This window comes from Augochlora pura, chromosome 6 (assembly GCF_028453695.1).
Source record: "Augochlora pura isolate Apur16 chromosome 6, APUR_v2.2.1, whole genome shotgun sequence".
In the NCBI taxonomy this organism is placed as follows: Eukaryota; Metazoa; Arthropoda; class Insecta; order Hymenoptera; family Halictidae; genus Augochlora; species Augochlora pura.
The window spans coordinates 11,948,050-11,970,885 of NC_135777.1; the positions used below are offsets into that span (position 1 = coordinate 11,948,050).

General features: G+C 38.2%; 4 protein-coding genes across 11 annotated transcripts in view; 1 reads left to right on the top strand and 3 right to left on the bottom strand.

Moving 5' to 3' along the window:
• Positions 1–491: 491 nt before the first annotated feature.
• LOC144471637 (uncharacterized) lies at positions 492–3,794 on the bottom strand. Of its 7 annotated transcripts, XM_078183888.1 has the most exons (9): positions 3,608–3,720; positions 3,439–3,523; positions 3,065–3,361; positions 2,656–2,991; positions 2,465–2,586; positions 2,060–2,392; positions 1,551–1,987; positions 1,234–1,446; positions 492–1,163 (listed from the first exon to the last, which is right to left on the bottom strand). In XM_078183888.1, the coding sequence occupies exons 2-9, from the start codon at positions 3,517–3,519 to the stop codon at positions 1,141–1,143; spliced, it is 1,842 nt and encodes a 613-aa protein (XP_078040014.1). In that variant the 5' UTR covers positions 3,520–3,523; positions 3,608–3,720; the 3' UTR covers positions 492–1,140. The 7 variants fall into 7 exon arrangements, with proteins under 7 accessions (XP_078040014.1, XP_078040011.1, XP_078040012.1 ...); XM_078183885.1 differs by having other exon boundaries at positions 492–1,446; positions 3,654–3,794; XM_078183886.1 differs by having other exon boundaries at positions 492–1,446; positions 2,656–2,988.
• Positions 3,795–4,058: 264 nt separating this feature from the next.
• On the bottom strand, positions 4,059–6,433 carry Ndc80 (kinetochore protein Ndc80). The gene is made up of 2 exons (XM_078183890.1): positions 6,089–6,433; positions 4,059–5,963 (listed from the first exon to the last, which is right to left on the bottom strand). The coding sequence occupies exons 1-2, from the start codon at positions 6,285–6,287 to the stop codon at positions 4,237–4,239; spliced, it is 1,926 nt and encodes a 641-aa protein (XP_078040016.1). The 5' UTR covers positions 6,288–6,433; the 3' UTR covers positions 4,059–4,236.
• A 130-nt stretch (positions 6,434–6,563) lies between these two features.
• Positions 6,564–9,585, top strand: LOC144471642 (uncharacterized). The gene is made up of 6 exons (XM_078183896.1): positions 6,564–6,992; positions 7,063–7,190; positions 7,290–7,392; positions 7,549–7,695; positions 7,773–7,923; positions 8,002–9,585. Exons 1-6 carry the CDS (start codon positions 6,945–6,947, stop codon positions 8,292–8,294), a joined length of 870 nt encoding a protein of 289 aa, XP_078040022.1. The 5' UTR covers positions 6,564–6,944; the 3' UTR covers positions 8,295–9,585.
• Positions 8,319–22,836, bottom strand: part of Pka-r2 (cAMP-dependent protein kinase type II regulatory subunit) — a 30,348-nt gene continuing 15,830 nt past the window's right edge. For both annotated transcript variants that reach the window (XM_078183891.1, XM_078183892.1), the window contains exons 4-8: positions 22,630–22,736; positions 21,977–22,238; positions 20,276–20,434; positions 19,965–20,067; positions 8,319–19,077 (exon numbers count right to left, since the gene is read on the bottom strand). In XM_078183891.1, coding sequence (XP_078040017.1) covers positions 18,947–19,077; positions 19,965–20,067; positions 20,276–20,434; positions 21,977–22,238; positions 22,630–22,736 — 762 coding nt within the window. In that variant the 3' untranslated portion in view covers positions 8,319–18,946. The remainder of the gene's footprint in view (positions 19,078–19,964; positions 20,068–20,275; positions 20,435–21,976; positions 22,239–22,629; positions 22,737–22,836) is intronic.

Below are 22,836 nucleotides of genomic sequence, written 5' to 3' on the forward strand. Positions count from 1 at the left end.
GTCATTTAAAATGCGAAGACAGTCTTTTTCGTCTCGGAGTTGACACTACTTATTTTAACGCGCATCGAATGCTAGGACTGTGTTCGTATTACGATAGTTGTTAGCGGATGAACGTATCTCGGTCGCTGGAAACAGAAGTAAAAAAAGAGAAAAAGAAAGAATAATCACAGAGGAACGAATTTTTGCGCGAGGAGAGAAAAGAGTACACGATCGTACACGCTTACTGGGAAACATGTATATGTATTTCAAGACGTCTTTATGCAAAATTGATGAATGTTTTACGTGTACTAAAATGTTCCCGTTTAATCCTATTAAGACTTACAAAATATAAGTATTATACTTTACTTGTATATATACATATGTGATAAAAAATATATATATATATACACCTGGTTTTTCATGTCATATTTATATTGTATCCTTGCTATTTCTTAATGTGAACGTAGTCGAATCAATGAGTATGTATATTGTTTATTAAAAAAAGACACACATCAAACGTATTCACTTTTATTTCACGAATTTATCAATTCAATTCATTCACATACTCTCGCATAAATTCTTAATTTATGCCAACACAACGATGCACCGATATTATAATATATGTTACAAAACAATCCCGTGTATGTACTTTGGTATTAACGTGTGTTGCATTAAGCCCACGTTAATACACGTTTTAACAAATTCTTTTCGTTCTCAACAATTACATCGTTACATTTATAAACCATATTTTTTTAAATTATATATTCTTGTGTACAAACTTCACTCACATTTACAAAAATCAAACGGCAGATATATTAAATAGGAAAATACATTTTAAGCCAAACAAAAAAAAATTGATACAATTTATACTGTGTACATATATATGTCTTCTGTATATTATTACCTTGAAATTATATTGTTAAATTATTGAGATCAAAAAATATAATTCAATTTTTACGTTTCCCGAAAAATGTATTTCTATGGATAAATAAGAATTAATTGAACGATCGCATCATAACATTGCCCTGCAATAAAAAATTGGAATGCATGTTTACGTGTCATTCGACGGTATCACATTCAGTTCGGAAGCTGTACTGATACTTGGCAGAGTGCTATCACTCCAATCAGGATGAGGATAACTCCTTGGAGGACTTGGGACGTTCACCGGCATTCTACTTTGCACTCTGATGTCATGAAAGATGTTATGAAACTGTTCTGATATACTTGAACCTATCGGATTATTGGCTAAATTACTTTTTAATATACTGGAGGCATCGATTAAACTGGATTTTTTCCCGAAACTCTGTTTCTTATGTAGTCCCAAAGTTCTTTGAATGCTTGGTTCATCTTCTACATCTCGTACTTTTGTCTCCGAAAGCTTTTCCGGAGGCGAGCTTAAAGTCTTGAAATTACGCAAGTTCTCACTCCTTTCTTGAATCAACGTGAACTCCTCTTTTCCCTTGTTTACTGAAAACATATTTACATTTTGTTTACATTAAGTAATCACTTTTAAAAAATTGAAACTGACAAATCATAAAACGGTGAAACCTTTTATCATACAGTAACTTAACTGGCTATTGTACCCGACTGATTATTTTCCGTACAACCAAGATCCTTGTAAGACGGCAACGTAAGAGAGGATTCGCAACAAGGTAAGCTAACAAATTCCAAGTTAGCAGAGTTTTTAGCTTGGTATTCCTTATTGGCCTTCGTCCGCTTCTTTTCCAAACTCCCGATGACACTCTCGGAGACAGTTGTGACCTTTCCTGGCTTTCGTATGAATCTTCGATTATCCATATTTTTGTATGATTCTTGGCCTACGATCGACAATGAGACATCAGAAATGTCGTCCCAAGAATTACGCCTATTTGATTCACGGGAAGACGAAGAAGTTGGCGAAGAACACGCGAGACCTCCATGAACCAATGAAATCTGAGGATTGGTAGTATCTTCGCGAACGTACATATTCAAGCTACTCAGCTGATCAGAGATTTGATTTTGCAACTCCCTAGAAATTTTAAAAAATTATTCTTCATTTGAAGTTATTAATATACGTTATAGCTTATGGTGTTTAACTAACTTAATAGAATTCCGAAGTTCGATTAAAAGTGAATCCTTGTACGAACATAATACTGACAGTTTGTCATTTTCGAGAGTCAAATATTGCACCTCTAAGTGCCTCTGCCTCGCGAGCTCTGTCTGCTCAGCAATGATCGTTCTTAAATCTGCTATCACTTTTTGAGAATATTCTTGACTCTTCATCACACCTTGTATCTCATTGATTGTCTTTTCCCTTGCCTGCACTATTTTTATCTTATCCTCCAAGTCATTCCCCAGTGCTTTTATAGTCGATTCTAAATCTACTTGTCTTTCCCGAGCTTCATTTATCACTACATTTTGTTTTTGAACTTGCCTGTTTAAAATAAGATACTTTTCAATTTTCTAAGTTCGATAACATTAAACTTTAGACATTTTTAGAATCTACCGTTGTAAAGAGTTACGCTCTTCTCTTAGTTTTTCACACATCTCATTCATTTTTTTAGTTGTTCCTTCCAATTGATATGTAGTTGTTTCTAATTTTGAACGAAGTGCTATTGATTCTGGTTCCTAGAAATTAGTATTTTTATAATGTATAGTAGATAAATATAGCTTTTTACAAATCTCTAATAAACAGACCATGACAATCGACTTTCCAAATCCTGCTGATATCCTAAGTAACAATTGCTCTATATCAGTGAAAATCTTACTGGCTTTCTCATCTTTGACCAAGTGTTCCAATTCTTTCATTAAGAACCCTAAGGTACGGATTGGATTTAATGCACTGTATCTATCATCAATAGAATCAAAAATTCCACTGCACTGTACACTTCTATCGAAAACTAAAATGGAGTTCACAGAGTTTGGTAATGATGTTGCAGATGGATGTGTAGTACGTGGGATATTTCTTATCTGCTCTTCCAATTTCTTTTGAGAAAGTGATTGCTTGATAGGAAGCTCATCCAAATGTTTCTGCTATATACAAGGAACAAAATATTTACCTCAAGGTATGTGAAATCTACAAGAAACAAAAAGTGTGTATACTAACGTCTTTAGACTTGTATCTATTCTTTGTAGGTCCTGGAGCAGGTGTTTTTTCCATAAAATGTTGCAAGGTTTGTTTCATGGTTGCTTGGTTCTGTTCCCTAAGAACTCTGGCCCAATTTTGGTGAGAATCACCGCTACTGCCAGGTTTTCTGTTTTCTTCCACACCCTTGTGACTAATAGGACTGCTGCTAACCATGGTGGATGTACGTTTACGCTCCTTTTTTTTTACAGTGACTTCAATTATGGTATTACAATTATCATACACTATCAGACCATCTGCAGGTACTTTAGATGTGGCCTACAAACAAGCAAACACAGATCATCTTTACACAATATTAATTTTGCATACCATCATACTTTTAAAATATGCATTACCGAAAGTTGCTTATTCTCAACAGTATTTTTGTCGAACTTAGTAGCGACAGTTTTACATGCAGCATTTGTTTTGTTGTTCATTATGCTGAAACATTTTTAAAACATATTTTTATCTATTTGTGATCAATCCAAAAATTGACTGATTTTTGACCGTTAGGATCCATCTAACCTGACACTCGGTTCAACTCACGTCCACCGTGCACCAGAAAACTCACCGTAGTGTGCTATGGTGTTCGTCCGTATATTTCCTCTAACGCTTACGATATATATGTGGTCTTGCATATTAAGTAATTTAGCATAATCATTTTGTTCTAATTCTGCGTGATAAATTGTTAATTCATGTGACGGGAATAAACAAACACGTACACATATAGTGTGTAGTGTTTAACATTAAACATTAATTAAGACATTTATTTAGTAAATAATATAAATTCACTGTTAAGTTCGAGGTATTAATTTTCACCTTATCAATTTATCACATGTGGAATTAGTTGAATTCAATAAACGTGTGCATAAAAACTTCTCGCTCCTTTACGTTATGACTCAAATAATCGGACGCTGTCTTTATAAATAAATTATTGTTTATATTTATTACAAGTGCAGCATATTTTTATTTTATGTTACAATTTTATTAGTTCTGAACGTTATATTTTCATTCGCTTTTACAATATAAAATGTATATATACAAAATCTTAAACCTAAATAAGCTATCATACAATTGTATATAACATTTTGCTATTTATTAAAATTGTACATTGTGTATATTGCAGTTCTGGTATATAATTTACATGTACTATGTTATTTATCAAGCTTTGACAATATGTTACAAATTCCACTTCTATGTTCTCCCAAAATACTATAAAATTTCTCGAAAAATAGTTTTGCAGATTCTTCAATATATAAACTCCTTCTACGTACTGCATCTAATTTATCAGTCGTTTCTTCCAGTTCTTGTACAATCTTTTTTCTGGACGGCATGGAATCTTGAATCTCCTTAATATCGATATGTAACGCTTTTATTTGTTCCCTCAATTTTGCTTCTTCATTTTTGAAATCTGTTTTAATCTTACTGATAAGATTCTTCTTCTCCTTTATTTCATCGCTCCACTCCTCTTTCAATATCTCTAGTTTTTTTTGGAAATCTTCTAACTCGTTAGACTTTAATTCAATCAAAATTTCTTTCTCAACGATTTGTTTCTCCATTAATTCTTTGAAATCATTCATTAAACCAACTTTAGCATGTAATACGTCCATAATTTGAGGATGTGACATACCTGTTTCCGGCATTTTTAAGTCTTGCAGATCGACACCTATATCTCTGCTAAGGTGTATAAATATTTCCTTATTATATACTAAGACCACCTTTGTTAAATTGTGATTAATTGATGCTAGTGTAATGTCCATCGTATATATCTCTTTCTTTATGTCCTGTAAATGCTCATCAAATTGTTGCAGATAATTCTCAATCTTTTTACACTCCTCTAATATTTTATTTTTGTCTGTGTTAGACATTGGCTGCTGCTGAATCTGTACAATTAAATTATCACGGCATATATTTTGCAAACGAATTTGTTCATTTAGAACATTACAGTCAGCATTTATTTTTTCTGTGTCAGAAATAATCGTTTTTATGTAATCCTCTTTTGCTCTGATGTCACTGAGCTGCTTCTCCTCATCACGTTGTAAACTTTTGAGAATTTCCTGTATGTGATTTACATCTTCATCTATTTTCTGATTCTTTTCTTCAAGAGTCTGTAATATGTTTTCTTTCTCCTCCAACTCACATTGTGCAATAGTCACATCTTTTTCAACAACACCATGCTGATCTGCAAGTTCTTGTAGAAATTTCTCAACCATTGCTGCTTCCTCATCAAGTTTTAAATCATTCCAAGCATTGTATAGCTCAATCATAGAGAAGAAGGTATTTTTGTACACATCAGCTTGTCTTTCATCTCCCATGAAAGGTAAATTATCTAAATTATAATTTTCCATAGCTGCTTCTCTGACTTCACAAATTTCTACCAACCAGCAGATCCAGCGCAAAACATTGGGCCAGGAATGCATGGCATTAGCAGTCTTCAACCAAGATTTAGTGATAACACCAGGATAATGAAGTTTTTTAGCAATTTTTGGCAATTCCTCTACATAATTAGTATTTGTCAGAAATGATTTAATGCCCAGCATTTTAACTAGATAAGCAGAAATTTCTACAAACATTTTTAGGGTAACAGGTTTTATACTACCATTGCTATTAAGCATGTGAATAAGCTGATTTGCATTAAAATATGTATCTATCTTGTTAAGCATATAAGCCTGATAAGTTTTATCTGTCAAAGGCCTTGTGTCTTTCTTAGGGCCTTTCGCTCCAAGACTGCTAATACGATCAGCAGATAGGGATCTGGGTCCAGTTGGTAAAGCTGAGTGAATTCTGCTGGAATTCCCAACAGTAAGCAGTGCACCGTGCTTTGCAGAATTTACGTGTGGTGTCTTTGGAGTTGTTGGTCCATGACGAAGTGGTGTTTTACCTAAACGAAAACTGTATTAGAATCTTTTCTCATATTGTATACAGAGTAACCAAAACGCCAATGTAAATAATTACCACATCTGGAATATTTAATAAAATTTAATGATATGAATAATAAATATTTACCTGTCGGTTTTATACTGGATGCCCTAATACTAGTTCTATCGCATGACTTTGTTCGAGGCCTAGGAATAAAAGAACTTTCAGCACCAGTAGAAGCCTTCGACTTCAATGTGTCAGATCTCTTTGATTCAAACGTAGATATCCTTACTGGATTCGTAGGTGACCTACGACCTACCGAACTGCTTCGCATTTTTGATGACATATTCACACTTCTGTTTGATAAATATACAAATATTTAATTAAATCTAGATGCGCGCGATAAACAGATTGAATGACCGTTACAACGAAAGAATTAGGCGAGAAAATCGTCAATTTTAAATTTTATGACGATTGTGACGCTCCTTGTGGAAAACAAGTAAAGCTTAGTTCGGTGTACGGATGGCGCTAATTGACGGTAGTGGCAAAACGCTCAAGCTGTTAACCAAATTACTGACAGTCGATTTTGGCTGATAGTTTAAGCGTTTCACCACTATAGCAATTAACAGTGTATGAACTCTGAACTAAGCTTTACGCTTTCTCTACAAAAAGACAACATTCGCTTATATATCCTGTTCATAAAATGACAATTTCGATAAGAAAAACTCTGTAGCCACCTGGTGATGAAAGTGTTGTACTAAATAATCAGAATAGATATGAATGTACCTTAAAGGTGCAAGCTTAGGTTAGTAGTATTTCAGCATGTATAGAATTGGTACATGTAAATGACGTTGAGTTTTTATGTATCAACTGGAAAAGAAATTGTTTAAAAGTTTAAAAAAGTCAAGAACTACATTATAGATATATATGTACAATTGAAAATATATAAGTGAAGTAATGAAAGTTTTGCAAATAATTATTAACAAAATATTTCAAAACGAAAATGTTGAAATCATTATATAGTTCGTTTTCCAGAGCAAAACTTCGAAAGGTAACATTAATTTTGTCATTTTACAATAATAATACAGAATAATTTAAAAAGAAAACATTTTCATTTGCAGTATTGTTGGATTCAACCATCCAATGCATACTCCGAATGTTTTCAAAATGACAAAGAAAATGTCTTTTACAAAGAGAAAAATAATAATTTGATACACAAAAATCAACATAATAAAATAGTGTTCATGAAGTGTGTATAATTATTAAACTATTTGTTTGCAAGACACATGTTTATCAAATATGACTTAGCACTATCTTGCATTAATTTGTTTATAAATATTTTTCACAGTAAAGATGGATCTGTTGGTTTTGTGGATATGTCCTTTCAAAATGAAGGAAATAGTTATACATCAAAAAAATTTAAGATAACACCTAGAATAACAAAAATGCAGGTACATAATATATTAACTATTGATAGTTAGTATCACTATCACCTATGAATACTCAAGTGCTCTAATTAAGGTTTTCCTTTTTCATTGTTCAAATATGAAACTTTTTTTTTATACATTATATTTTGTACACATGAAAGTAATTTCCAATAACTATAGATGCCAAAAACAGTACTAGCAATTCATGTTGGCCCTAGTATGTTAAGCTGGGCATGTATAGACAGCAGTTTTGAAGTGTTGAATTTCGACTGGCACTGTTGGAATGATCAGTTAATGAAAACAAATACCCATAATTTAATTAATTTAGTGAGTATTTTATCATTTACTGTGCGTACTTTAGTGAGTACTTTATCATGGTCACTTGTTTCCTTGTTTTATATCAGGTATCGACTGTAACTCCAGCTTTACCTATAGCTGCTGTGTATGTAATAGAAGATGTTTGTGTTCCACGTAAAGGACTTAAAATCATTGAAAAATTACTTACCCAGAAACAACTAGCTACTTCTATAATGTCTTCTATCATGTTGAGAGACAGTATGTTTATACTTTATTAGTAACAATTTTTGTTACGTCTGTTGTAGAACATTTATTATGCTGAATTTACTTTTTTAGTGCTACTATTGAATTCAGTAAAACCAGCAGACAATGTATACATATTGCAAAGTTACTTCTCAGCAAATTGGTTTGACCTGTTTATTGGAAACGAAGTAATATCAACCGACTGTATTATGAAGGAGCTACTGACGACTAATAGTGATACCAATAAATTAAATATATCAATAAGCCCAACGCTTAAAGTCAAGTATATGGAGTTAGCAAATGCCAAACGAGATCAAGTTATTTGGTCCTTGTTAAAAGCTATATCATTTTTATGTGTAGTCGAAGAAAAAATAGCTAAATTTTAGTGAAAAAAATATTAAAAATAAGAATAAAACAACTGTAATTATATTTAAAGAAACAACATCTTGTACAAAATAACACCTTCATTAAAGAACCATAACAACGAAATGATATACAAAACCACTTGCGATTCCGAAGTTGATTCGGTAAGGGGTTGGAAAGAAAGCTAGGATTTACATACGGAATAAGACGTAATGGGTGTACAGGTCCATTCATTTATTATATATTAATTTTCATTATACTATCTATTCATAGTACACTGTACGCCTAATGTTTTCGCTTCTCGAATACGAACTCGCCTCGGGCAAATAAATAGACAAGTAATACAATTTCGTCGCAATGTTAGACGGCGAATAATGCGGGTAGGTCAAATATACATATGTATACATACATATACATATGTATACATACATATATATATGTATATGTACATATACATATGTATACATACATATATATATGTATATGTACATATATATTTGCACGCACCATTGTATGGACACCATATTTGAGTAAGTATACGAGAGCAAGATGTCAGAGTAGTGACTGTTTCGTGAACATATAGTCAGCGGATTTATACGATAAACTAAAAAATACAGGTCTCGCACGATATCTCTGCGCCAAAATTGGTGAAGTCGTCAAATCAGGTGAGGCTCGCCGAAAAAGAAAATGATAGTAATCGCCACTACTTAATCCGGCAGTGATGCTATATAAGAAGCTTCGTTATGCATCATCATCTAATCGAGCACGGGTAAGCATACCGCGTTATTCTTCGCCAAAATTTCGTCTCTTTACATCATGGACCAACACTTGTACGTGGCAACATGTTTGAACGGAAACCAAGGAGATGTTCATCAACTCGCCACGGAAACGCGAATGAATCAGTATCATTTGGTACAATTTAATTTTTTTTTTAACCATTTGCTGAATCAATTAGTCTCTAATATGTGTAACTTAAGACTGCAAATTTGCAAAGATTGAAACGTCTACATGAAATTGATTTATAAAGTAAACGATACTCTGACGATCTGTACGCTTAGTTAGCCAGCCAGTAACATACTACTTTTTGTTATGATAAGGCTATATTCTTAAGTTCAAGCGAAAAAGTAATTTCACTGTGGATACTTATGTCAACTGGGCAACGATTGCAGCCAGCGTGTAATTAATAATGCATAAAATCAGCAGTTTGCAAGGTAAACGCATGAAAATCGGTAGCAACGGATCCGTGTACAAATTTTGTATTAACTGACAACAATTTAAACAGTCATATTTTTTGTCTTTAGCGTCTCTTCGCTACTGTCCGATTGAAAAAGGATTATTGAAAAGCGGAAAGCAGTACGGAAAAGACAACAATAAAATTCCGATTCTCGCATTCGTATCCAGAGAATGGTTCAATTAAAGATACCCTGATGCTCATTCATCGCGTCTACCGTTCTTGCGCGACCGTTTGCATAATCGTGCCAATGAATCTACTAACGAAAAGCATCATCAACCGCTCGTTCTTCATCTTGTTTTGTTGCCAAATGGACTACGAATTCACTAAACTGTCGTCGACATGATAGTACATGCTATATAATAATATATATATACGTGATTGCACACGCGCCACTCTCTCGCGTTAGAATTCTGTTTTATCTCACAGTCGCATCGCTGCCAGGTTAACGCAATTTTATAATTATGTAAAGTAATACCCGATCAGACAAGCTGGAAACGAGTTTCGACATATATATGTATATCAACATATCTAATATATAATTCTGTGTATATATAATATATCTATATGTATATATACGTATGTGCACGTTTTGTTTTTACGCTACAACACATCGTGAAACGGAAAAAACGTTTAAGTACGTTAGAATAATTACTATCTTCATTTTTTTCTCGTTTCTTCTTTTGTTTCGCGGTTTCTCTTTTGCTTCATTTTTTATAGTTTACAACATGTGTTTTTTTGTTTTTTCTTTTGTAATTCCAGAGAGAGGGAGAGAGAGAGAGAGAGAGAGTCAGTGAGTGTAAGAAAGAGAGAGAGAGAGAGATGAAGAGACATTCTTACAAGCGTATACGTGTATAAAATCTAACCAGCTTAAAACGTACATACATCTCTCGTGGACCGCGCACCGGGGAGCGATATTACCAGCTCCCTAATTACATGCGATATTGATGCAGCTTTTGAGTGTCGCGGATTAAAACGGGGGCGGGGGGGCAGAACCGCAACGATCTCGGTGAAGTTATTGTTTTGCGATCGCGAATGTACGGCCGTTTTTTGGCCGGTAGACACGCAGAAGTCATTACGATTATAACATTGAATGATCTGATATCGAAATCCGTAGCGTGGCCCGCCGTTACACGACCCACGTCGATCAGAAAAATTAATCACCTTCAAAACGATAATACAATTCCTTTGAATTAATCTAGAAGACGCAGAAAGTCACCAGCCAACGTGGGAAGACGAAACTGCTTCCCTTGTTCCCTAGCGTCTCGCTGCCCCTTAGGATACGCAATCTTACGGAAGAAATACGGAACATTCTTAGTGCCAATTCTTTCGGGAAAACAAGAGCTCGATTCTCGAGTCGATCGTGCAACGTGAAATAGCTGCGGTCACTGCTCTTCGCAATTCCTCTCGTAGAATACATAGAACACTTGAATGATCCACTATACGAGCGAAAGAATGGATCACACTCGCGTATAGAGGCTTTTCATAATGCTCAGGGTGTTTGCAGACACTCGTGCTCGGTTAAAATCCAGCTAGCCTCGCGAACGTAGCCCCTTTTCGCTAAACAGTTCTCGATACCCTGATAATATTACGACAACGTAATTGCTTTGTTTTATACGGCGATCGTCCTCAAATTAGCGCCTGAAAAGGGGGCCGGGCACAATGCCGCAAGCAAAGACGATCGTCGAAGTGATAGACAACAGTTTTCTTCGCAGGTTTACAAAGTAATGTGACATCTAAGACCCTGGACGAAGGACGAACAATTGTTTTTTTTAATGAAATCTACGTATTTAAGCCAGTCTTCCTCGTGTATCTCTTCTTCTCCTTGTTTTCTCCTGGATTACAAGGACGTCGAACTCGAATATCCCTTCCGCTTTATTCTCAGACTTACGGAAATTATTTAATCGAGTGAGAATGGAGCGTTCGTGGTTCATAGTATCTTGGTTCTACCGAGATAGTTGATTGGATGAAAATCACATGGGAATGCTGTCGATGGAAATGGATGGGACGGTCCACGGACGCTTCGTTCTCGCACGGTGTATTTTCTAAACATTCACTAGACGAGCAAGAAACGACTCTCCACTCGGTATATACTTCAGATCCGGATTGGTTCCACGGAACGAGGATATAAGAAAGATCTAGGAGCACCTGTATACGGACGAATCCCTGACGCGTTGCATCATCGCTGACAAATCGTACCATTGACTTTAAGTTGCAACGAAAAATTAACTTAAATATCTTTTAGACAGCACCAGAAAACAAAATAGGAAGTTAGCGAATTATTGAGTTGTGATCTTTCACCAATTTGCAGTCCGTAAACGGCGCCGTTGCGCTAGAACGCACCAGTATCTTGCGTCGATGGATGAGATCCAACCCCAACCTCGGTGCGTAATGAGCCTTGAGTTTTTATAGGCTTGTCCTTCAATTTCATTGCTCCCAACCATTCTCAACCACATATTTCGTAAATTAAATAAGTTACTGTTAGCTGCACGCGACACGAGACATTTCATTTAGGAATTTCGGAAGAATTTAAGAATACTTGTTTAAGTGAATAAAAACTCGACTTCCGTTTCCTACAACTGCACCGAAAATAATCTCGCAGGAAAGTTCGCAATCTGTAATGACTTCCAACAGTGTTCTTCGTTAAGGGTAATACGAACGAAAAACGTCAAGACGACGAACAGAATCGCGGAACGCGATCGAATGAGGCGACAATGCGCCGTTTGACGAGATTCATTGAATTTCCTGTTAAATAGCACCGCTCAAGCCACAATTAATCATTGGAACAATCTTGCCAGACAAAGTTGCACGATGAATCGTAACGCGCGTGGGTCGCGTCGGACGCACAACGGCTTCGTGGAAATGAACGTCGATATTGGTAATGCGAAAATCGGAAATGGCGTACAATAAACGAGACGACCGCGGCGTTGAATTATGTGCGCCACAGACATCTCGTCCTGGGGTGGCACAACTACATCACTACAATTCTCGATAATATCATGCGATTGCATCTTTCTCATGTTGCAGTTGCTACAAGAAGCGCGCGATGCTTCCTAAATGAACGAACACTGACGACCATAAATAGTGGCAGTCGGTAGTCAGACAGTTGGTGATCGAACAGATGTCGCCGAGGAACTGCGTTTTGCAATTTACATTATCGTTCCTTTATAGGTATTATCTCATCAGGATCTGTACTCTACGATCTCTACAATATGAGAACTTTGTGTTCAGAAATTTGCTTACGACTTGAATCAATCAGTCTTCCTCAGTAACATAATTTCACAACTTCTCTAATACGCATTCTTTCAGCTCATTTCTCGATGCAGTAGAGTGATTGAAAATTATAAATAGTTATTTGTTTCGTATCACGAACATTTACTTTCATTCCACATAAATTATTACATTTTTATAAATTCAAGCTACTCGCTATTCATTGGACACTTGCAAACCTGCGTACAGAACACTAATCAGTGATTAAACTACTTAAGAGTGTCCTATCATTGAATAACACTTGATCTAATCAGAAATCATGGCGAAGCCCGAAATCTCGATAAGTCGAGCAACCCCGGTGCAGATCCGAGAACAGCTCTAGAACAGTTCGATTGCCCCCCCCCCCCCCCCTCTCCCTCCCGCCACACCATCACAGTTCCCAGCCAAATGACCCTACCTCCGTCCGCGTTTGCCTCCGTAATTCGCCTAAACGGTGCCAAATCGGGTTGCGTGACGACGAAAGGAAGCCAACTCGTCATCTTTGCGGCGCGCTTATGGCTGACGATGTACTGTCTCGACGGATCCGAGGCCAACCATCGATCAACAATCGGTCGGTCGAGCCCTTTGGATTGGATACTGGCTCGAATGGTTTGCACGGAACAGCAGCGAAGCAGCGGTGGCCAATGTTCGAGGATCACGCGATCGCGACTCACGATTTGCAACCCGCCAGGAACGTTTCGTCGTATAACTTTGGTCTAGATCTCGAGTGAGAATTCAGATCGCCGCGGACACGAAACCGGAAGCTCCTCCTTCATGAATGCGAAAATGAAAGATCCAGGAACCAGCCTGTAACAAAAAACATCGCGGCGACACCTGGTTCATGTCCGTCCGCGTTCCGAGTTCCCTCCTCTCTCCGCGAGATTCATTACGCCGGTTGGGAACGGTTTGGGTCGGTTTCACCGCTGATTACTTTCAATGACGATGACGCGACTCGCACGAACCGCTCGGACGAAAATTCGCCGACGACCGCGCATGCAAATCAAGTAATAAATTACTGGCTCGGTCGTCACACTCATACACGTGTGCGCATACACACACATATACATAAACATGCGCAAATATCAGCTACACAGACGGTCGTGCGCACGCACACGGGATACGTACACGGCTCAAGTCTCACACGCAAACATCTACACGTACACATGTACACGCACGCGCGTACACGCACTCGCGTTGAAAATGTATACACGACGAATGGGCGAACACGCAACACATGTAGGAGTCCACACACTTGATTAGAGATACATACAGTACAACTTGAATTGGGTCAACTCTACTTAAGCGTTTACACTTAATTTATCGAATATTCTTGGCTCACAAATAAGTACTCCGTCTAAATATACTTTTCAATTCGGTGTGCGAGAATAAGTTTCTATTTTCTATACGATATGCATACATACGCATGCGGGCAAGCGGAAGAGTGGAAGTCGTTTTCGATAAACAGAATAAATTGCTGAATGGAACGCCATGTATATTTTCTAATTTTTATCGTTTGCGGTCCTGTATCAGGATCGACATGGATTTTTGTATTTAATGGACCTCGGTTATCCAAATTAATCAAGAGAACACGAACGTTCGGATAATAGAACAATTAATTAGGTATACTGGTGGAACAAGTATTTATCAATTTCACCGATCAATTATAAATATGGTGCGTAAAAACAATTGCAATAAATCAATTCTTGCGTTCAAAATAGATTGCAAAATAGCTTACATATGGTCGCATCAAATTCTGAAATTAAAGTGAGTAAACACCATAAACCGCAAAAGAATTAATAACATGCATCATGATCTTGTGGCATTTATACGAACAACTCGGACTTGTACTCTCTGGCTAGCCCGTTAAAGATATGTTCATGTAATGTATGTATACATAAATCGTGTAGATAAGTCACGTATCCATCTCTCTCTTGATAGCCCGATTTCTTTATTCCTTCGATCAGAGACGCTCACGACCGAGTCGGAGGCAGCCGATGCGATCGGCGATGGATCATAACCGGATCGATCTCGCGTCTCCTTCAATTCCGCTTTCTATCGTTCTAGGTACTTTGTTTCTTTACCAAGTTCTTCTCGTTTGGAAGCTGTCCGCGATGAAAGAGCATGCTTTTCTAAGCACGCGCGCGCACGCATGAGAGGAATGAAACGCTCTGCCGAAAATAATATCACAGCCTGGAGACACGGTGGAAGACTAAGAAACCGTGGCTATGGCTTCGCAAAATTCGGAAACGAAACAATGGACATCAGAGAGAGAGAGAGAGAGAGAGAGAGAGAAGTCAAATGAAACATGGCACGGTCGTTTGAATTCTGACTGAACAATTCCACGTTGCGTCACTGTGTCCGCGAGTTCGTTTCAAGAAGAAAATCAGCAAGAGTGAATATTCGTCGCATGGCAATGTTAGTGGCCTTGAAAAATGATCAGCATGACGCAACCTTCGCTGATAAATACAACGAATCATTAGCGACCCTTCGATCATGAGCAAGATGAACATTGTCGGCAATCCAGTGGAAAGCAGTGTCCACAGGACCAAAGAAAACAAACGTTTTAAAAGAATCTCGTTAAATCGCGATCTTTTTAATCATGTAATATTCCTTGGCCTTTCAAAAAAGATCTTTGATAACTGTCTTGCAATTCTCCTAACCCTTTGTCTTACAACATCGTAACACTTTCGTTATAAAGATGTGGAACGTATATGAATAATAAATAATTTCCATTGGTTAAGTAATCTGAGACTTATTCTGAAAATCCTGCTTCCCCCGTGATTGTGATATTATTTAGAAAGCTTACCGTTGTACATAATTGAGAGTTTCAGTCGCACAGTAAATATGAAGTGTTTGTAATAATAAAACTTACGTCGGGACCGTTGAGGAAACGCAGTTTCCGACGTGGCCTCAAAAGAGCTGACTAGCATTGCGCACTCGTTTCGCGCGACCGTACTCCGGATTGATTCAGTGTTTCGGCATCCTCATTTCCGCCTCTTTTCATCGTCGCTTTATCACGATACTAGATGAGTAATCGCGCGTGTATAACGTGTATAATACACGTGTAACAAAAATAGGTTCGATAGGTTCTTTTTTGGTCGAGTCTGTTACCAGGAGTCGTCGATAAGACACACATGAACGTGGAGACCCGATCGTTCAGCCTTTTCCCGGAACACGTCGATTTCGATCGACCCTTTCGCAACCCTTTCCAAAGTTGGCGATAGTGGATCCACGGGATCCTGATTTTCTCTGTCCCGAAGCTGATTACAATCGCTTAAGAAGGTACACACATGAACAATCAATGTAAAATGCTTCCGTTCTGAAGATGATTCTTCGTTCCTAGCACTAGTACGGTTCACAGCATCCTGATGGTGGTTATAGTCGACTAACGTAGAAGGTGCATTCTGACAATCAATATAGAATGCTCGAGAATGACTCCCAGACTGTGAATATCTAAAAATTGTCCGCACCGACGAGAATCATCGTGTTTCATCTACTAATTTTAGTCGTAGCATTTACAATCATATAGTCATCCAAAGTAAACGTCTCACTGCACTTTAGTGTGGTTATCGTTACCGAACGTCCAGCGTTCGTTCCACCCTAAAGGAGATCGTACTTACTAAACTTGACGATAGTTAGTCCCAAATGTCCATTAACAAAATAGAATTTTTAGAAATACACTAACGATATTAAGACTATTCTCTTCAAATTCCATCGCATGAAAAACCTTCTTATAGTGCAATAAAAATCTAGTTCCATTTCGAGCATGGTGAAGAGTGCAACTGCAATTTTATCGAACAACTCTAGCGAATGTAAAATGTAATAAATAATTGCTGCGTGATCACAGGATGCTTAATGAACCGATTTTTAATACGTTAACGGGGGGAGGGGGGCGAAAGGGTTAGCTTAGCGACGAGTATAAAGAGATTCACGGATATAGGCGAATTTGTGGAGATTCCATCTTCTTGCGAGAGAGCATGGCTGCGCGATCGAGTCTGCGCCGAAAAGAGGAGCTGCTTATTAGTTGCTTTATATCTTTTTTCTTTTTTTCCGTTTTGCGTTTTCACGATGATATCGTAATTCAGCGAGTAGCTATGAAAATGGTACGATCAACGTACAGGTATATAATAAACCGTGATTACAGAGCACTGATTCCGTCAATCGAAAATATACAATATACACATATATATATATACACACACACACGCGCGCGCAAACACACACACACACATGTACTATACTTGCATCGTATGTATGTCTCTTATATATAATAAGTGTAGCGATGCCCGCACATCAAGAGTTTTCTCCTCTATGCCATTTTGTAACAAACGATCCCAGGCGATAACAGATCACGTGGAAACAATTAAAACGAACAAAACTGTTCGAACAGCTCGGCGCAGCCAAGTTTTGTGCGCGTCTATTCATAAACAATTCAATGGAACAAAAACGATTTTCGTAATTGTGCGCTACTGAGATGCGCACGCACGCACGCACACGCACACACACACACACACGCACACATGCACACAATTCTTTTTCTTCATTCGATATACGTACGATATATTTCTCGTTAATACTTTCGCGTTAACTTAGCAAAGAGCGATTCGTTAACTTAGGAACATATCGGAGTAGTTTTATAGGAGAACTGTCCTGTGTTAATTATAAATTACAGAGATTGGTGGTTTCTATTCAGGCATCGTTAGACGGAGATTACATACACACAGACGAAACGCATGACACATTGAAACTAATATTCCCTTCCACACCCCTACCGCACCCACGATTCTTTATTTGTTTTGTTATCGGTTAATCGCTATTATCTGTTATCTGTTCTTAATATGTTTTTTTTTGTTTTCCTCCGAAATCTAACTTAAATGCACCACGTTCATCGTAGAAAATAGTTACTAATTTCTTCTCTGTTTTAAAAATTAGTAACATAGATATACTAGTAATTGCTCTAACTTGCCTGTCATGCTCTTTGTCCCTAATGCACTCAGAAGATTCGCCTAATTGTCGTCGTTTATGATATAGGGAATATGTATATCATTGTAGAAATACACCACGATCGATGTATCGGGATATCTTCGCAACCTGCGCATCTCTCCCATATAATTAAGCTAAACATCTCCACGACGAACTATAATATATATGTAGATATATTATATATCAATAAAAACTCTTCTAGAATTATGAAGAAACAACATAACTTAACGATACCGACACAACAGTATCAAACCCACCACCCCATCGTCCTCCTTCGCGTGCCAAAAGGAGTCACGTGTGCACGTGTCAAGGGGTGGTTTTCGAAATAATTTAATTAAATCGAACAGTTGCACGACAATCATCGCCTTGTCGGGAAAAATAGTCTCAGCACAAAGAACGAATAGAAAGGCAATGAAATGTATAAAGTCGTCTTCAATTACGCCCCCGCCCTCCCCGAAACCCGATAGAACAAACGAATAGACAACAATCTTGTTCTCGAAAACTACAACTCGAATTTGCACGAGCATCTTGTGAACGATCGAGCACACGACAAGATAGGGTAATACTTGTTGATCCGATGCAGTCTTTAAAGATAGATAAAGGTATATATATAAAAGAAAGAGTAGATCTGAGAGAGAGGGAGAGAGGGAGAGAGAGAGAGAGAGAGAGAGAGAGAAAGTGTCGTGTTCTATCGGTACTGTGTGATGCGAATTGTGCCGGAATCTCTGTCCCTTTTGTATGTTTGTGCTTTGTATGCGTTTTTATCTTTAGGTTTACCCGCGTTTATGCGCGTATGAACGTGTGGGTTCGTTTGTTGCAATGTTTGCTAATGCAGTGTACCGTGTGCATACAATTGTTTGTATCACATGTATTTGTGTACGTTTGCCCGCGTTTGTGTATCTGTATGTGTTTCTACGTGTGTCTATGTGTGTCGTAGGTACAAACTTGGTAACTATTGAATGACAATCCTTACCGACACACGTCTTAGTAAACAGTCATTACGAAAGTCGACTCTTCGAGATGATTACTTGAATGAGATTCATTTTGTTTTTTAAAGTGGGTGGTATGAGTTTGTTTTATGGTTTTGTCGGCTGTTTTAAATTCTTTTTTCTGTTTTGTGCTCGTGTGACATTACTGTACCAAAGTTGTTTCCGGTGAGAGAGGCTCTGTTTGGTACAGCAGTGCAACGGTAAATCACTGCTTACGGACAGTTCATCGGATATCGGTCACGTTGGCTTTGCTGCCAAAGATTTTTACTAGCTGATCCTCATAATCGTCGATATTACGCTTCATAAGCTCCTTGCATGGCCCGAGCAAGCGTTCGAAAGCTTCCACGTCCAAGACTGCAAAAATTATTGCACTTTTAATACCACGTGCCTCGAGGAGCCACAAGTATCACGTACACTCCCTCATGCATTCTCGGTCACTCACTAAATAGGACAACGTTCACACTTTTCTGTTAACCGAGCTGAATTGTCCGACTCCATCGATTGTCTTTCTGAATGTATTTGATAACATTACTTAGGCTTGCATCAATTGTTTCATTATGGTCACGTGGGTGTCGGTTACCCGGTTAACAGGTTGACAAACATTAATTCTAACTGATCATCTTGGTGGCATCGGATTGCCTAGCATAGTTTCTCTTCATCGGATCGCAGTTCCTTTAAAAAATTCCTTTTAGTTCAACTCGATTATTAACGTATGTATAGGCGATCAAAATATATAAATGATTTTGAAACATTTTAACGTTTCAACACTCTAGAATTACTCAACAAAAGTCAAATGTTTTAACTAATCTTTCATATTCAAAAAACAATTATTTAAAATGAACGAATGACAGCATGCTGATATTCGCAATAAAATGTTTTAGTAATTCTTCTCATTTTCAGAAGGAGCTAAGTGTAACCGTTTATTTATTATATCCAGAGAATAATTTAGACTGACTTTCTAATATTTCTAATACAGTGCCCGCACAAGGGTTACGTTCTACATGTGTAGCTATTTTCGAATCATAAATAGCAAAGCTAGAATAAATAGAAATTGACATTTTAACGCCCCCAAATCCTGAGCGTGCGCATCAGTAATTTGTGTTATAGAGGTAAAATTCAGGCGACTATTTTAGCATTAATCGCCACCCCCGCTGCAAGATTACGTTCGCTCCATTGCCCACGATATCGCAACGAACAGCAATCCGACGCTACCGTTCTAAACGTATTAAAAGTGAACTTACAGGCCAGCTTTACGTCGCCTACAGCATAGGCCGAAGCAGCGCGTGGTTTATGTGTCACGAGAGCCAGCTCGCCTAAGTACCCACCAGCGGGAACTCTATTAATCTGTGCCGGCAAATAGAATACCAAATGACATCTATACAATTGACAGTGTAATTAGCGTGGTGGTTTTGCTAGCCAACCACGATACCGGCACACCACAGGCCTCGCCGTTTTGAGGTATCTGGGTCACCGATCGTGTCCCGGCTGCGTCTTACACACGATTGGAAAAAAAGGATCGACATGCCGATTATTATCATCGCCAGTAACGTACCTCGATCTCTCGGCCGTCGTCGCCTTGTATGGTGATCTTCACGACACCATCTTCGACGAAGTACATCCCGTCAGCGGTGTCGCCTTGCTTGATTATGTTTTCGCCGTTCGCATACTGTTTCGGTACTAGAGCGTCCGCCAGGTTCATACGCTCGTATTTCTGATAAAACACAACAGCTCTGTTAGTACTTCAAACATCGGCTTAGCTTCGATAAATAGTTTGATAATCTGCTAAGCTCTACGACAATTGTGACTCTTAATCCAGAAGTTCAACAACCCTTGATACGCTACTCATTCTTTCTACACAATCAAAGTCCCCATTGTGCTACGCAAACTTTCTGACACTTACTCATGCGCTTATGGTTCATGATTCCAAACTCTTTTTTGCAAATTTTAATCATCGAGCTCAAGGATTTTCAGCACGTTAATCGTATCGTGTGATTCAAAATATAAATTAAACGTTAAATTGCGTTCCCAACACATGGTTTTGTTCTAACACGGTTAAAAAACTGGAGATCCTAGGTTTAAGAAGTTCATTTTAATAACGGCATGATAACTCTACAAATATAACTGAACTGAGGATTTTTACTGGAAATAATTATTTTTCACATTAGTTGCAATGAGTGGAAAATAGTAGAGATCTTTAAAATATTTCAGTATTTTGCATTTGACCTGTTCAGTTTTATCGCGAATGCATCAAATCCTCGGCCCAGTTTTAACATTCTATTGACTGTAACAATTTTTTCGAAGTTCATTTAGATTTCACAAATATTAGTACTGATAGGTAGATCGTTCAGTACCTACCAAGCTACAAGAGTCGTCTATTGGATGAGTTTGTTAGAATGATAGTTGAGTAAGTCACATTTTCTGCATTGTGCGAAACAAGGAGTGTTATCATTTACTAACATACGTATTGTTTATTAACCAAATTTATTATTATTATTAAGACAATTTAGAGCTAAGTTAAACGGTACCTTTATAATTTCCTTCACTCGCCTTTGTAATATTTTGACGCGTATATTTTACAACATAAGTTAAAATTTTCGAGAATATGACTCACGCCACTGTGATTTTAACCGACTCGAATGTTACACAGTGTCAATGCTAATAGAATTCCGTGGTTTCACTGATTCCTTGAATTTAATTTCATTTCTCCATCAAACTGCTCCAGATGGAAGCTATTGAACAACCGGTTCAACTTTCTTACTACCACAGTTCCCCAATTGAAATAACGAAGTCATCGCAAACATCGAGCAGCACAAAGTGAACAAAGGAAAGGGCGAAATCCTATTATGTAACTGACAGGGTGGAGTCGTAGCAGCAATCGAGCAAAGAGGAAGAAGTCGTCACGCTCCTCCAACATTGCCGATCCGAGCATTAAATTTGTCTTAACGATTACCAATTCCCGTGGCCCATTCGGCTAACAGCGAGAAGCGAAAGGGCGTCGGTTACGCAAAGTATCGAAGGTGGTTTTCGAAGCGGCCACGATACACGCGACGTTTTCCAAGCATAGATCACATCATCACCGACCCCACCTTTGCCAATTGTCTCTAACTCCCTCGGATCTGTTGAAGTTACCGGTATGATGTTCCCGGCCGAACGATTAGCTTCCCATTGAGTGTTCTAGTGTTTCCCCCAATCATTCTCTCACGAAGAATAGAATACCTTTCTGTGCTCTAATAATGCCGCGACAGACACTTGCCTCGAGTGACTTCAGCATTGGGACCTTATTGATCAGGTCCTCGTACAACTTGCGCTTCTTGTACGCGGACTTGAGCAGAATACGCCGGAAAACCTGCCTGTCCATGGCCCATAGTGTTCCGTTCGTGATGGCCTTGATGCTGGCCGCTCTCGGCATCTTGTAGAGCAACGCCAGCTCGCCGAAGGCGCCGCTGTTATCGTACACGTGAATCATGGATTCGATGCCCGTGTCCTGATCCTTAACATACACCTCGTACTGTCCCCTGGAAAAGGTCGTTCTAGGGTCAGTAATCGGCCGCACGGGTCACTGGGCCTCTATGGAAAAGGGGACGCCGCAGAAAAGAGATGTACGTTGAGGTAAAAGAGGTGGGCGATGCCGGATAGGGGGAAATAGGACCTGATCGAGGGGGAAAGGACCTTGAAAGAAAAGAAAGCCCGATAGACGGAAAGAGATTCTGATGAAGGAAAAGAGGATCCTGAAAGGAAAGAGATTCAAGCAAAAATAAACGTTGAAGTGAAAGAGGTCGACCAAGAAAAGGAAGACAACGAAAGAAGAGAGGCTCAGCGAAATAAGGGAGAAGGATAAAAAAAAAAAAGAAACGATACAGGACAGGAGGACGTCGAAAAACTGGAGAACAATGTGGTGGAACATACTTCTCGATAACGTAGAAATTGTCACCGTCGTCACCTTGCCGGATGATATACTGTCCCGGCTTGACGAGCCTCTCGAACATCGCGTCCAGCACGTCGGCCATTTGTTCCTGCGAAAAGAATTCATGGGATGCGTGTGCGAGCGTGCCAGGAATACCATGGCTCCGCTGCTCTGTCTGCTCTTTTCTAATCCAGACCAAGGACACTTGA